Raw genomic sequence first — 13,047 nt, 5'->3', positions numbered from 1 at the left:
TGCTGGGGGCCTGTCTAGGGGAATCCCCAGCTACTGGATCGTAGGCTCTACCATCAAGAAGTGAATTATATCAAATCATATTTTGTAGCAGAGAAAAGAAAATATGCATAGATGAGTCAGATGCTATGTTCATTATAGTTCTACAAACATTACCATATTTAATATCTCAACAGTCATGAGAAATGTTATTTATTCCCGTTTTAGAGATGAGGAAACTTTCAGGTCTCATAGCTTGTAAATAGCTTGCAAATGAAGAATCCAGAATTCAAACCCATGTCTGTCTTACCTGAAGCTCTCAACTACTCTCTTAATGTAGACCACATGTGATAATGATATTGACACTGCTGACAATGATCATGGTGTTTTGAAAGTAATATGTGGTTCCAGAGAAATCATCAAGTTTTAGGTTGATAGTAGGAAAGAACTAGGAAATTCAATAGAGAAAAAAATCTGGTCTGGCTAGGCAAAATTTATACTAATAGTTATTTATATGAATTTTATACAATTATGCCTGATTATGATCCAATAAAATATTTACATACAAAAATTAATGTCAGAATAACTTTGATTTAAATTTAACTTGATTAGAATAGTGAGCTCTCTGTACATGTATAGTCAGGCTTCACTATTGCCCGGGTTCTGATATGCGTGTGCGACATCTCCTCAGTATTTTATACTTTATAAAGCATGCTCTCAAAGCACATCCTTAGGCCAGACATTATCAGATGTTGGTGAAGGAGTAGTTAATAGTAATAAATAGGGCCTTCTTCTGGAGAATATTGGGGCCCAATCGTTTTAGCCTGACCCTCCCCAGTGAATTAGTTATGATTCTATAGATTAGGAAACTTGAATCTGGAATAGATAAAATAGCTCAACTATATAGTTTAGTTCTATATCCACAGCTAAAATGGTGAAATATATTGCTAATTAATAAAATACCCAGATTTAACACCAAAAGAAATCTTTCTATTGTTTTTTTAAAAAAAATCAAAAGTCCACCCATTCTGTGTCATATGGGGAAATCTCACTTGTACTTTTTAAATGAAATTTCCTGTATACTTAGCTCAATTTAGCTTTCAGTGATTGAGACGTGCTTTATGAGTGAAAATGAAGAGCTAATTTGAGTGATGCAATTTAATGAAAAACAAGATGTACCTAGACCCCCTGTATGCCTGTCACTTTTAAATGTTTAAGTAGGTAAATATTTACTCTTATCCAGGAGGAGAAAATGCTTAGGAGTTACTAAATAGCCAACATCATCCAACTTAATTTCATGGATATCAGAGAGTAGCAAAATGAGAATAATGTTTGAGAGAGGAGGGGGTGAGACTCAGAGGTTTGGGCCACTGCCCAGCAGCAAGGCCCCCAGAAAAAAGGGCACTAAATATGTAACAAGAATGGAGCTTTCCAATAGGTTCATGCTTCATATCCACAGACACGAGAACGGATCAGAGAAGGTGCAGAGCCAAACCTTTACAGTGGGATGACCTTGCATTGCTGAAAATACAGCAAGTTCCCAGGAAGGTAAATTTCCAGATTTAAAACACAGTTGAAAAAAAATCTCCCAAACCAAGGACAATGAGTTGCTTGTGTTTAGGATTCTCTAAATCATGTTGTCCATCCCTTGATGTAAGTAACCAAAAATTGTTGGAGGAAAAACCAATCAGCATTTACAACAAGAAGCCTTACAATATAGGCCCTCTGAGAATCGGCCTATCAATATGTGTTCCTGAGGCCATGTCCATTCCAGACACCTTTCCACCAGCAGAGCCTGGTCTCATTATAGTTCAGCAGGATGCCAGGATTTAAGATCACAGAATAGCTATAGGATATCATCCCTTTGTACTTTTCAACAATAAAATAAATGTGCAATGACATTTGGAGTAATGTCAATGTTTACACTGTTTGTTGAGAGAATATTAATAGCTAATATATATTTATTGAGGACTTACTATATGTTGGGCACTCTTCCAAGCACTTCATACGGATTAATTCATTTAATCCTAACAACCACCCTTTGAGACAGGCAATATTATTACTCTCATTTAACACATAAGGAAAAAGGCACAGAAATTAAGAAATGTCTCCAAGGTCACACATTTAATAAGAACATTTTGTATTATAGAAGTATGAAAATTTTAAGTTAATTGTCATAAATTCACCTGAAATGACTGATGTCCTAGCTGCCTCAAAACGAGACTGAGTTCCCTCTTGTCACTCAGCTGGGGGAGGCATGGGATGTTAAGATGTCTTGCTCACCTATAAAATTCTCCCCGTGACTTGTTCAGAGCCAGGCATCAGGATGTTGGTCAGTAAATGTTGAATAGATACCTTACTTACTCTAAATTTCATGATATCTATATCCCTGTGACAATTTTAAAGGGTGTTTAAAGAGCTAGCACAATCAGAATTCATTTTCAGGATCAAGTCTATCATTTATTAAACCCCATTCATCTGTCTGCCTGCCCATATCTCTCTTATACACTGTGATTAATGACACGTTGTCATTTACATTGACATTCTCATCCAAGGACGTTGATTGTGAGACTGATCCTACTCATAAAAATATTCATGCATTCTAGGGAGCGCATTTGCTCCAAATCTGAGATTTCATCCAAAGCTGCAAACTGGCAGGCAGCTCACAATCCTGCTGCAGATGTGTTTTGCTTGGCTGGCAGTGTTTAAGAATTCTGTTATTTGAATGAATTTGTAGACCAGACCCACCTTTTTATGTAAAAATAAAAGGGGGTCGGGGTAGGGAGAAGGCCTATTCACGCATTTAGTTACCTGCCTGGACTCAAAATATTTTTAAGTTTGTGAGCTCTGACCAAAATGTACCTAGTGATTTGAAGTCCACTGAAATTAACACCTCTGTGTCCCTGGAGTTTATAATCTATGGTTCATGCTTCAGAGTGATAGCATCCTTTTCAGGCAATCTGGCAATAAATAATCTTTATTCCAAGCTACTCCCTCCATGTACTATATACACACCTAGTTCTCTTAGAAGAAACTTGTAGTCACTTCACTACTATTTTTGATCTATAATCTATATGATCTCTGATCTATAATCATCATTGCATGATTGATAAGTGGATGAACTAAAACCCAGAGAAGGACAGACAATTCTGCAGGTATCTGGCAGTAGAAATGCCACCAAATAGAGCAAACACTTTAGCTCTGAGTTTTACCCAGTTGACTGGTATGTTCTCTGTTATGTTTTTCATTCTAAAATCCTCTTACAAATAAATGAGATTTGTTCAAGACATCACTATGACTTCTCCTTGGACACCTCCTTTCTAGCCTGCCAGGACAGAAGAGAGGATGACTTGGTGGGAAATCACTGCTAAGGTTACGAACAACAGCCACGTGTCCTGAATAATAACAATGAAGGGAGTGATGAGGGGCTCACCCTCCTCCAGGAGTAGCTGTCTTTATTTGACTTGACCTCTTGGATTCAGCCTTTGGTCCAATATGGAGTTGAGATCAACTGGATCTCTCTTACTGCCCTGGTATTACTTACAGTCTGGACCTGCTCATGGCTTAGAGTGCCGCAGTTTCAATCAATATTTCTTACACTGTGGACACTCACATGCCATTGATGGAGAACTTTCCATTTCTTGCTGTAGCTCTCTTCGCTCAGGCCCATTAAAGAACTCAGCTGTGAAATTATTGGAGAGTAAATGTCAGACCCTGTCACTGGGCTGTTGAGAAGCCAGAGCCTTCCAATAAGATCCTTTCCTGTTTGCTGCATTGGGAGATATGCAGGTCTTCTTGGCATTCTCTCTTTGTGCTGTAGGAACTGCTAAGTTGGTTTCAGGGACTCTGGATCATTTTCTTGGGATATGATGAGTAATATATCAACAAATATGATAACTAATAGTGAAATTTTGCTGCTCAAACATTTTTCTACTTCAGGAAGGCTGTGTCTTAGTTCTCACTTTGATGTAGAACACCTCATCTTATAAAAATCTGAGACTTTCTTTTTCTGATAGTTGTCTCTGATTCTGAGCCATCTAAAATGAAGTATTTATGAGCACCAATCCTGGCTGCAAATAGTGCTTTCCCAGTGCCTGCCATGAGGTTGGCCACCTTCTCCTGTGTAGCTCAAGGCTTCCTCGCCTCTGATCAAAGGTCATAAGTAGATACAGATGCAGATGCAGTCTCTGTGGTACCACCCCCAGAACCCAAACTGCTCTGCCCTGATGCTTCTTCTGCCCTCTAAGGGTTCTCCTAGAACCAGTGCAGTGCTCACTTAGGTTTGTCCCTCTTGATAGTATTCCCAAGTGCTCTTATCTTTCACCCATTCAATTCCTATTCCTTCAGGAATTGGTTCTGCTCAGCTGTTAATGATGCTAATTACTAATGGTACCCGCTGAGGTAACAGCTTTGCATCTCTATATTTTGATAGAAGGAATATGATAACTAATAGTGAAATTTTGCTGCTCAAACATTTTTCTACTTCAGGAAGGCTGTGTCTTAGTTCTCACTTTGATGTAGAACACCTCAGCTTATAAAAATCTGAGACTTTCTTTTTCTGACAGTTGTCTCTGATTCTGAGCCATCTAAAATGAAGTATTTATGAGCACCAGTCCTGGCTGCAAATAGTGCTTTCCCAATGCCTGCCATGAGGTTTGTCCCTCTCGATAGTATTCCCAAGTGCTCTTATCTTTCACCAATTCAATTCCTATTCCTTCAGGAATTGGTTCTGCTCAGCTGTTAATGATGCTAATCACTAATGGTACCCGCTGAGCTAACAGCTTTGCATCTCTATATTTTGATAGAAGGAATTTCTTGAGTCAGTGCTTTATCCCATAGGAAGACCAAGGAGAAAGAGAGCCTTTGTACATGTGTCACACTGACATCGATACCAACCCAGATTTTTATTCTAACACTATCCTTACAGCTGTGTTGCCTTGCTCATCCCTGGTCAGTTCCATAGCATAGATTAACATATAAACTGAACTCAGTGGAGAAATTGTTGATGGCTAGTAAGATTCTACAGGCAGCAACAGCTCTATCTCCAGAGCTCTCTCCTGTCTCCATTGCACTCTTAAAGTAACAACAGTAAGCAGATGTCACCCCAAAAGGTTGCCTCTATTGGAGCACCGAGTCTAATAAAAATATGACCTCATTAAACAGATAAGCCCTGAAATCAATGAGGAGTTCACTGTCTAAGAAGGTAGAAGGTGAATGAAAAACAAAACAAACACACAGATAAAAGGGGTCTGGTGCCTCAGTGTCTCCTACCTGTAAGGCTGTGTCCCACCTAAAAGGAAAAGAGCCCAGCATAGTCCTGCGGAGTCAGCAATGTGCCCTGAGCTAGAGACAGGAGGAACAGCATGTGAGGAGAGGAGGCACAGCTCTTCTGTTTTTAAATATTGCATCACCAGCCTCAGAACTGATCTGAACTTTGGTTTCTAACTATCAGAAATGACATAAGGAGGGGAAAAATAGTCTTGGTGCCTCACAAGGCCCATCCCTGTAGTTATGATCAGGGCTAAGGTGCCAGCACTTTCTCTTCCCTTGCTCTGAACCGAAGAGATGCTATGATGGCAAAACTCACTGGGGCAAGGGAAACTGCAGTGGCTGGAAATGTCTTTGTCCCTAAAATATCCCACTGACGTCCAAACAAGAGGATGGCTGAGAGGACACTAGTTCGAAGCCTAAACATGGGACTTGGCTTGCTGGGCAGAAGTAGTGCCCTGCAGCCTCAGCATTGGCTGGGCTCCCACCGCAAAAGCATCTGCTTCATCCAGGTGCAGCCAACAGGAACTCTTCAGAGGCCCTGACTCCCTAAAAAGACGTGACAGAAGCAGCAAAATCCCTGGGAGGAGAAGCAGGGCTGGTTTACAGGAAAGCTGGTCCCAATTCTCTAGGGAAAAGGAAGAATGGGCTCATAAAAGAAGTGGAAGGGAGGCATGGGGAAGGATAGCTTTGAAAGGAAGAGATATGGGATTCAATAAGAAAAGGTGGTCCTATGGGAAATAATTGCTCAGGTTATTTTCTAAGAAGACAAAAAATAACTGAATGCTCTGTTTCTGGCTCAGAATCGAGGAAGCCTACGTAGCCTCATGAAGAATATTGCGCCAACTGATTTACCTTCTCCATCAAGTCTTTTGGTCAAATCACTTGAGAAAAGTGGCCAATTGCTTTAGTCAAGTAATTTCCCAGATAGATGTACTGGGGCTAGACCAACACTGGAGACGACGTAATGACACTAAGATGAAAGGGTGGGCCTGTGGCAGAAACCATATGAGAGAGAAATGTAGCTCTGTTTCAAGATCCAGTCACAGTAGGGTTATTTCCTAGTGCAGGAGAAACACAAAGATAATCTCCTACAAAACATACCTTCTCCACTCTTTAAGGGTATTATTGAAATTACCATTGCCTCTTCCCATACTTCTGTGAAGTTGTCAAAGCATGTTCTATCTCCATACAGTGGGGCAAATAAAACTTCAATTTTCTTAAGTAACTCATCCAAGGTCACAGTGAACTAGGTCTAGAAAGAAGAATTCCTGCCTCTAAGTACATTTTTAAATTACATCATTCCATCCTACTGGGTAAATCTTGTATTAAGGGTACTATATAAAGGTACCTTTATATGGATGTGGAATTATGGGAAATGAACTAAAAAGTATTGGTATCTAAAGACATGGGACCTCCTGGGCCTAAACAAGAGATTGGTACAATTAACTAGGAGGGTGCCAAATGTATTAATAGTAAGGTAAAGAAACAATTAAATTATGAAATCAAATGTCATTCCAGGAATAAGTAAAAACAGACAATCACAAAAAAAGCAAAAGAGCAAATGAACACAAATATAATAAAGACCCATTTAAATACAAATCCTTCAAAAATAATCATCAGAGTGTTTTGCTCTCCAGATAAAATATTCTTCTTCAACATTTTTTATCTTCAGATCAACTCTAAGAAACCTGAGAAATATTTTCCCCTCTAAATCAATATTGAAAAAGAAGTAAAGAATTGTTTTTTAAAAATGTATTTCCCTGAAGTGTCCTCATTCTGCTTTGCATTTAATTTTTAATTATATTTTTATTGATTTCAGCCAGGGAGGGAGAGGAAGAGATAGAAACATCAGTGATGAGAGAGAATCATCGATTGCTATTGGAGATAGAGACTACAACCTGACCATGTGTCCTGGCTGGGAATTGAATCCTGACCTGTTGGTTCATAGGTTGACACTCAACTACTGAGCCATGCTGGCCAGACCATATTAGCATTTAAAAAAAAATCCACAGACATCAGGCATACTTACTTCAACTACAGGCCTATCTATGGTCTCACTCTTACTCTGGGCTACCACACATTCCCAATATTTCCAAGTTCACTGTCACTGTCACCTCTTTCCTGGTAGCTCAGCAGCTTAAAAGCCCTTGGGACAACCCTGACCATGGACCATCAGTGCCTTGGAGGTAAGAGCCACCACCCCTAGTCCTGATGAGGCTTTCTGACACAAGTTAGTTCCTTTGTGAGAAGGATCTAGCTTCCTTCTCACAGCTCTAGGGTCATCTCCCTGACAAGGAGGAGATATTGGATGCCCAGCTGCTCTTTATTACGAGCTCTCTGAAGGGAAGGGAGAGTCTGGGAAGGGCAGGATGTGACCTTGGGAGGCTCAATCTAGAAATGTTGTGTGTTTTCTCATTTTAACCATCAAACTAATAATTCAGCCCAACAGCTCTCCAAAATCATACGCTGGGGCATATGGACCTACCTTCCAGCACTCCGTCCATTACTGCTCAGTGTCACCCTGAGTTGCTGATCCTGAAGGAAGAAGTCACTTGTGTGCACTCCCTCCCCCTGCCTCCTTGAGGAAAAGCTATCAAAAGCATGACACTGGCATCACACAGCTGTTACGTACACAGACTCCACTGAGGGAAGAAGCAAGCAGTAATCTATAAACCACCAAGTGGACGTTCCCTGTCATCCCAACCTGGGAGAGCCTGCTCTGGAAGGACGTGAACTCACACTAGTGCCGCAGCTCAGATGCAGGGATTAGTTCTGCTCACCCTGCAGGGCAGAACCCTAATGATGGCCTTGGTCTCCATTCTCAGCCGGGTGCCTTCTCTTGTTCATTGAGAGCAGCAAATTTAGATAAAGGAGGACAACTTTCTACAAGGAGGGCTAAAAACCAATCTTCAATAGGAAATGAATAGGAACGAATGTCTACATAGTCCTGTTTCAATGAACTTTGTGGTGGAGAGGCGTTTGAAAAGAGAAAGCTGGGGTATTTTAAAGCTTAGAGGCTTTTCTCCCTTTCTTTTTAAATGGATACTATACGGGGGAACACTGAGAGGAGAAAACATCTCTGGCCGGCTCTCCCGAAGCATGACGCGGTGCCAGCTCCACCAACTGTCTGGAGATAGAGTAATTGTCACTCTTCTAACCGTAACTTCTTGCTTTCAGATCAGCGGCTGGCAGGTTTATCTGCCTCTGAGCAGCTTCGAAGCCGCGTCAGTGACATTGGCTACGTCAGCAAGAGCAGTTGGAAGGGAGGTTGATGCCACGGCCAGCAGCGGTGGAAGGAAAATTTTAGCCTTAAGTAAAATTCTTAGGTCTATTTGTCTGGCAGACTCTTTCTCACTGACTTGTACGACTGCCCAGTGACTTCAGAGACCGGGAGAGATGTATAGTTTTGCACAGCTGTTTTCAGCGTTGGGGCACAGGAGCATTTACTTAACATCACCCCTCCCACGTCCAAAGCCGAAGGCCCCACTACCCATGCGTTATAGTCATGGCTGCAGTGATCCTGGCCTATTTCATCCCATCGATAGGTCTCGCTGCTTTCATGCCTGTCACCGTCATAATAAGCAGAACACCATAACCACCAATTTGATGAGGATCCTCAACATAATGCTATTCTATGGTCTATTGATTTTTAACAGGTTTAAAAACTTCTGCTTTTGGAGTGGAAAACCTGTAAAGTTCCAGGGTTTCAAAGACAGGATTCTATTTCATCATTATATCAACCACCTTCTAGTCCAGAACAATGTTACGGTGAGGAGGCATTACATGACTGACATATGACCAAAATGCTTTAAAAGATTTTGTTTTGGGAAAGAAAGAAAGAAACCCTAAGATTCACACTGAAATAACTTCTCAAACCAAGGCATATTAAAAAGTGAGAAAACTCCTGTGCTAGCACAGCCCTGTCATTCCTGAAGCCCCTAAGAGCAGCAAGATAAAGACAAAATTTTACGAAGATCAAGATTTATGGTGATTGGGTTCAAAGAAATGATTTGGTTTTACTCATGGATAACAAAGGAGAGGGTCAGAATTTGGAAAACAGCAGTTTTCCTTTCAGTATATTTTCAAGGCTCTAAACTCTGGAATAATGCTCAATGCCCGGCTCCAGCGGGAATTTAATCTGTCACTATGTAATGACAATTATCAGTAACTTACTGGGCAACCATGGCCAAGTCCCTGATTTTTCTGAGCCTCAGTTTGGTCACCTGAGCCTATTTCTCTCCAATAAGCCAAAGATGAAGATCAGCTGCTTCACAGGGTTACGGAGGAACACACCTAAAAATACTTAAGGTGATTACGAGAAGAAAAAGAAATAGTAATGTCACATTTGGAGTCCCTCGCCCCATGCTTACTTCTACCCTGTTTCCCCAAAAATAAGACAGTGTCTTATATTAATTTTTTCTCCCAAAGTTGCGCTAGGTCTTATTTTCAGGGGATGTCTTATTTCCGGGGAAACACGGTAGCTCTCTCTGGAAGCCATAACTGATATGTGGTACCTCTGCAACCGGGGCCCTTAACATCGGTCCTGGGACCCAGGGGCTATGGCTGGGCTTTACCGGTAAAAGGAGCAGTATGCCCAAGACATAAAAGTTGAAGAACCACTGCTCTGCAGTAAGCCTTAGCTGCAGGTATACTTAACATAGAGAGGAAAAGTCAGGGAGGTGGCCGCAGAGGCCAAGAGGAACATGTAGGACTCGGATCTCAAGAAAACCACCAGGATTTTGCCTTGACCCTCTGGTTTATCTATTCAACACTGACCCTGTCTGTCAGAAGGGATTTCTTTTTTCAATCAATAATGCCTAGAAGATCACTGATAATAAACAGAGACATGAAAGACTGAGGAGGGCACAAGAAAGGGAGTACCTGAGCTGCCAGCCACCCAATACACCTATTAGAAGGAAAGCCTAGGAACTCCACAGGGCGTTGGGAAGACAGACAGCTTTGTAACAAACGGGCTGTGAAGAGGGGCAATTTTGGGCCCCATCTTGTGTGCACTGTGAGAGAGGAGGAGGGGGTCTGCTTCTTCTGATCAGATGGCTTATTCTGCAGTACCAAAAGGGTGGTAGGTACCACTCTAGCTCCCAAATGAGACCCAAGTCCCAGCCCTGATAGAGAAGCCATGTTTGGAAGAGAAATGAAAAGGAATTGCAAGAACGCACTTCAAGAAAAAGAAGGAATGGTCCAAAAGATGGACAAGAGCTAAGTTATGAATTTCAGAGATCAGGTCAGAAGGGTACACAAAAAGAAAGGAGGGAGAGAAAGAAGAATTTTGTTCTAATTTCTCAGAGCCAGACAGCACATATAAAAGGATCTAATACTTATAGAGCAATTTACAGTTTACTAAACATTATGACAGTCATTATCTCATTTAATCCTTATCACTCTGAAACGCTGGTTATCTTTTCTCCATTTTACACGAGGAAATAGAGGCTAAAAAGGGCGGATTCATTGATTTGTTCAAGGTCACCTGGCTGAAATCAGAGCTGAGGTGCAATCCCAACCCTCTCCTCTCCCCCTTTCCCCCCATCTACCCTCCCACACACTCATCCTAGTTGTCATTCACCTTGAAAGTCTTTTCATTAACTTCTAAAGGGCAAGGCTGATGTGGCTACAACAGACACCCCTCTCTCCGCACCCCCGCTTCCCCTAAAATCTGGGACAGAGCAGCGCCCTCCAGTGCCAGGGAGGGGACCTGAGTGACGCTGAGCCACACACCGGGGTTTCCCTGTCCTGCAGGGCTGGCTCCAAGGAGCCCGGAGCAGAAGCCAAGGCTCCTCAAGTAACGCTCCCATAGCAGTTGTGGGCTTGGGGCTTAAGGTGCAAAGGGATGGCGCTGGGTGAATTTTCTTCCCAGCGAGTCCAGGACTGGGACCGAACGTCTGTGCCCGCTTTGGGCGCTCGGATCCTCTAGCTGGCCCCTGCCCCGCGGGTTCCTCCCCGGAGGCTCCCCAGTGCGCGGGGCCGCCTCCGAGGCAGGGAGCTGGGGTGCAGAGTTAGGGCTGACAGAGTGGGCCGACTCTGGGGCGAGATCTTCTACTTCTGATCCTCTGGGTCAGGGCAACCAGGAGCAAGCAAGCCCTGGCTGGAAGTTTGGGCACCCGAGGTTTCAGATCAAGTAGCAAGTTGCCAGGAGAGCAATAGAGGTGGAAGTGGAGGTCTGGGATGGGGGTGGAGGTAGGGGAGAAAGGGACAGGCAGGAGAAAGAGCCTCTTCCCACGCAGCCCCTCGCGGCCACGCGGGTGGGTGACTGGTCCGCCGCTGCAGCCCCTGGGTGCGGAGAACGCGCCGGGCACCAGGCACCGGGCACCGGGCACCTCGGCGCAGCGCAGCTCCTCCGCGCCCGGCTCCGCGCTCCTCCCCACCGGCCCGCCACCTTGCCCCGCCGCGGAGACTCACAGTCCGCAGGAACTGGATCTCGTCCTCGCCGCCTTCTCCCCCTTCGGCCATGGCTCCCGAGACGTCGGCGCTGCCCCAGCCTCCGGCGCTTCTGCTTCCCCCGCAGCCGCTCTGCGTGCGCTGGTGGCTGCTGCGCTCCTCTCCTCTCTTCTCTTCTTCCTCCTCCTCCTCCTCCTGGGCTCGCGGCTCAGCTCAGCAGCGCAGAGCTAATCCCCCACCATATATAGGGAGCTGTGCTAACACCCCACTGCACTGCAGAGCGCCAACGCCAACCGCGCAGCCCGCCCACCCCTCTCACCTCTCGCCCCAGCCAAGTGCGCTGCGGCCGCGGCCCGGGAACAGTGCTGCGCCCGGCGGGGAACGCGAGTGGGGGCCTCCCCTCACCGCACCGCGCTGCGCCGCACACTCAGCGGAGGCGTGCACCCCGTGGCGACGAGACGGTGCCCCCCTACCCAGCTCAGATCCACACACAAAGGCCAGTTGCTTAGGTCCAGCGCAGCAAAACCGAGCACCAGCCCTCTGCCCACTTTGGTGTGTGTGTGTGTGTGTGTGTGTGTGTGTGTGTGTGTGTGTGTGTTGAACTCGAACGCCTTGTTCCAACCTCAGTGCCTTGGAAGGCTGAGAGGGGTGTGCCTGTGGCTTTCTGAGAGGCAGGGAGAAAACGGTGCAGGGAGGGTGTCTACCCATTCATAAGAAAGTTTGCTCCTCCAGGGACAGCCCTTTCTGCAGTCAGAGAGCCCCTGCCCCCTCCATATCCAAATAGTCTATTTCACCAGCCCCCTTGATCGTCCATTGCTGCAGGACAGGGGAACTTTTCTCCTTGCCTTAGGAAGCTTCCCGGGCTCCCACTCCAACTGCAATTCAGAGGTCAGATGGCATCAGAATCCTTTCTCTCTGCCTACCTCTCATTTCCTAAACGTATTCCGCATTGTTTGGTGTCAGCTCTGAGAACACTAAAAGGGACAGAGGGGAGTATGCACAGTGTCCTTGGGCTGCTGACATCCCACCCAGCCCTAGGCATTTAACTGGGGTTGAAGGCTGTCTGGATTGGTCCTTGCTAAAGCTGAGGGTACAGGGTGCCCCCTTCTGTTTGCTGGCCAGCAAGCTCCAGGGCAATAGGAGCATTCCAGAGAGGGGTCCCTAGGAAGAGATGAGGACCTCAGATTAGAGAAACCCAAAGGATGTATGGGTGACAATTCTGGCCTGATGGTAGCAGAGGAAACTGGAAAGCCAACCAGTTTCACATTTCCTTGTGGACCTCTCTCTCTCCTTTCGGTCTTAAGATCTCTTTCCTGAGCTCAAGTCCCACGTTATCTACTAGACATCAGAAATGTGAGGAAAATTATGTTTTTCTTTCTTGTGTTGTAATCCAAATTGCTTCCTTCT

At 44.5% G+C, this 13,047-nt stretch overlaps 1 protein-coding gene across 3 annotated transcripts in view; it reads right to left on the bottom strand.

Moving 5' to 3' along the window:
* Nucleotides 1–11,892, bottom strand: part of RYR3 (ryanodine receptor 3) — a 508,007-nt gene extending 496,115 nt beyond the window's left edge. For all 3 annotated transcript variants that reach the window (XM_084861661.1, XM_084861660.1, XM_084861662.1), the window contains exon 1: nucleotides 11,662–11,892. In XM_084861661.1, coding sequence (XP_084717787.1) covers nucleotides 11,662–11,712 — 51 coding nt within the window. In that variant the 5' untranslated portion in view covers nucleotides 11,713–11,892. The remainder of the gene's footprint in view (nucleotides 1–11,661) is intronic.
* Nucleotides 11,893–13,047: the final 1,155 nt, after the last annotated feature.

This window comes from Pipistrellus hanaki (genome assembly GCF_964339955.1).
Source record: "Pipistrellus hanaki genome assembly, chromosome: 1".
Classification (NCBI taxonomy): domain Eukaryota; kingdom Metazoa; phylum Chordata; class Mammalia; order Chiroptera; family Vespertilionidae; genus Pipistrellus; species Pipistrellus hanaki.
This window is presented reverse-complemented; position numbering and strand designations above follow the sequence as displayed.